General features: G+C 41.0%; 1 protein-coding gene across 1 annotated transcript; it reads left to right on the top strand.

Annotated features, from left to right (window-relative positions):
* The first annotated feature begins 677 nt into the window (after positions 1-677).
* LOC114208411 (large ribosomal subunit protein eL31) lies at positions 678-1,117 on the top strand. The gene has a single exon (XM_028102468.2). It carries the CDS (start codon positions 700-702, stop codon positions 1,075-1,077), a length of 378 nt encoding a protein of 125 aa, XP_027958269.1. The 5' UTR covers positions 678-699; the 3' UTR covers positions 1,078-1,117.
* The last annotated feature ends 2,209 nt before the right edge of the window (positions 1,118-3,326 follow it).

The raw sequence follows: 3,326 nt of genomic DNA, 5'->3' as shown, positions 1-3,326 counted from the left end.
TTCAGGTCAGCTTTGTTTCTCCTGGTCACTCAGTGATCCAGGTTCCTTCCATGAAATCGCAGTGCCCTGTCCTAGGACCAGTCATCAAAGCAAGGCCACCACATCCAAGGTCCAGCCAGCAACTGCAGGGAAGCAGCCATGCATGAGGTCCATGTAGGCTCAGGCTTCCAAAACATTAATGAAAAGTGAAGGGGGAAGGAGAAAGAAGATCCAAAGGGCAGGAATACATGGAGGAAGAAAAGAGAAAAATGACTTTTCGTTTCTGTGGTAGGAGGAAAGATTATGGGTTCGAACTAGGGAATTTTATCAGCCATGGGTTAAAAAAAAAAAAATACATGAAAGGACAGAACCGCTTCCTGCCTTTTCCTTCTTTTTCCTTTCTCTCCGTATTCTCTCATTACAAGTGTACTTATAAGGAAGGAAAAGACTGGAAAGGTCAGTGAGTGGTTGCCTCATCGGTCAATAGAGAAAGCTGAAGAGTGGGACATGCTTCTATTCTGAAACAGTAAACTGGGATGCTGGGCCTGAGGTAGTCTAGTTAATGTTACTTTCAAGGTAGCCCCTAGTTTGTCAACAGTATCTTTGGCTTGTTTCATATTTTAAATTAAATTAAAAATTTTAAAGGGGGCAAGGCAGTCACATGGTTTGAACATCAAAATGATATATAAAGGTTTGCTTTTCCAACCAGGGCCCGGCAGAATGGCTCCCGCGAAGAAGGGTGGCGAGAAGAAGAAGGGCCGTTCTGCCATCAACGAAGTAGTGACCAGAGAATACACCATCAACATTCACAAGCGCATCCATGGAGTGGGTTTTAAGAAGCGTGCCCCTCGGGCACTCAAAGAGATCCGGAAATTTGCCATGAAGGAGATGGGAACTCCAGATGTGCGCATTGACACCAGGCTCAACAAAGCTGTCTGGGCCAAAGGAATAAGGAATGTTCCATACCGTATCCGCGTGCGGTTGTCCAGAAAACGTAACGAGGATGAAGATTCACCAAACAAGCTCTACACACTGGTTACCTATGTACCTGTCACCACTTTCAAAAATCTACAGACAGTTAATGTGGATGAGAACTAATCGCTGATTGTCAAATAAAGGTATAAAACTGCAAAAAAAAAAAAAATGATATATAAAGGTTTACTCCAAGAAGTCTTCAATCTCTGGCCCCATGCTTGTTGTGAAAATGCACTGGACAATTTAAAGAGATAATTTTATTCTGGCTGTTATAACAGGGAGAGTGTTCATTAATGAGGGAGGTCTTAAAGAGAAGGAAGGAGCAGGTCAACAAGGGAGTCATCCCCAGGGAGTCTTATGGGAGTCTTATGAAGATGGGTCTTACTTCAGATAGGAGGGGTTTCTTCGCTATTTCCTAGGACAAAAAAGGGTTGGGGGATTTCTTAGCCTTCATGGTTTTCTGAAGTACAGGACTTAGATAAAGTTCGACATTGTCGCTATTTATCCAAACTTCCCCTCTCCTCTACAGGTGACTACTTTTATTGGTTTCTTCTATGTAGTTGCAGTTTTACCTTATACAAACACAAACAAACATGACTCTATATATTTTTAAAAGGCTTTTTTTTTAGAGCAGGTTTAAGTTCACAGCAAAATTGAGAGCAAGTTACAGATTTTTCCCATATACCTCCTGCCCGCCCCATACCCATAGTCCTCCCCACTATCGATGTCCCCCACCAGAGCAGTACATTTATTACAACTGATGAAGCTACACTGACACACGATAATTACCAAATGAGCCTGGTTTACATTACAGCTCAGTCTTGGTGTCGTACATTCTACGGGTTTGGACAAATGGATAACACGTATCCAACATCACAGTACCATAGAGAGTATTTTCACTGCCCTAAAATTCCTCTGCGTTCCACCTGTTCATCCCTCCCACTCACTCCAACTCCTGGCAACCACTATCTTACAGTCCTCATAGTTTTACTTTTTAGTATTATTATTATTCTATTTATTTATTTGGGAGAGAGAAGGAGAGAGAGTGCACATGAATGGGGAAGAGGGGCAGAGGGAGAGGGAGAAGCCAACTCCCCGCCCCCAGGTACCCCCATAGTTTTACCTTTGCCAGAATGGAATACGGATGGAATCATACACTATGTAGCCTTTGCAAATTGGCTTCCTTCACTTATGCACTTAATTTTTTCCATGTTCTCATAGCTTGATAGTTCATTTCTTTTTAGCACTGAATAATATTCCATTGTCTGGTGAATATATTTTTTTATCATCCCCTTTCTTACACAAAAAGTAAACAGTAACATAGTATATATACCTTCTGCAATTTTCCTTTTTTCATTTATGGTATATGCTGGATATCTTTCCATATCCCTCCAGAGAACTTTTTTCCCTTATTTTTGGCACTGAATACTATTCCATTGTGTGGATAACCGTAGTTATTTAACCAGTTCTTGAATTCATTCCAGTATTTTGCTATGATAAATAAGGTTTCAATAAATAACTTTTTCACATATATCATTTTGTACATGTTTAGGCATACCTACAGGATAAATTCCTAGAAGTGAGATTGTTGGGTCAACAGGTAAATATACTTGTAATTCTGTATTTTTTGCCAAATTGTTCTCTATAGATTTAGATCATTTTGCCTTCCTAGTTGCATGTATGAGAATGCTGTGTCTCTGTATCCTTATCAGAATGTGTTGTCAAGTGTCATTTTTCTAATCTACTTAGGGAGAAATAGTATCCCTTAGGAGCATTAATTTGCATTTCTATTAAAAATATCTTTGATTAAAAAAGGGGGGGCACCTGGGGGACTCAGTCAGTTAAGCATCTGCCTTCGGCTCAGGTCATGATCCCAAGGTCCTGCGATCGGGCCACATGGGGCTCCTTGCTCAGAAGAGGGCCTGCTTCTCCCTCTGCCTCTGTCCCCTCCCCCCTTGTGTTCTCGCTCACTCTGCACTCTCTCTCTCTCTCTCTCAAATAAATAAATAAATCTTTTAAAAAATATCTTTGATTCAACAACTATTTTGGAAAAATAATTTAGCAAGATACTCCTTGACTAATCAATGATCAACTCTCCCCACACCACCCAGTATAAACCCAAATGAGTATTGTCATTCCACATGGTGGAGAGTAGGGAGTCTGCAAGTGCATTCCACAAATTTTTGCCAGGTGTTCCTCAGAAGAATTCTGTGCTCAGGTAAGTTTGAGACACTGGGGCCAAGAAGGTAGAGGCTTCTTTATTGAATGACTCCTCAGAACCCTTGTAACTCTCATGTTCATTGTGAATATCCAGAAGGGAAGAATCCTAGACTTTGTCAATGGAAACCATTTCTCAGAGCATCTGCAAGTTT

This window comes from Eumetopias jubatus, unplaced genomic scaffold (genome assembly GCF_037043125.1).
Source record: "Eumetopias jubatus isolate StellerSeaLion01/CBP00866 unplaced genomic scaffold, mEumJub1_p1.0 scaffold_4, whole genome shotgun sequence".
Taxonomy (NCBI): domain Eukaryota; kingdom Metazoa; phylum Chordata; class Mammalia; order Carnivora; family Otariidae; genus Eumetopias; species Eumetopias jubatus.
This window is presented reverse-complemented; position numbering and strand designations above follow the sequence as displayed.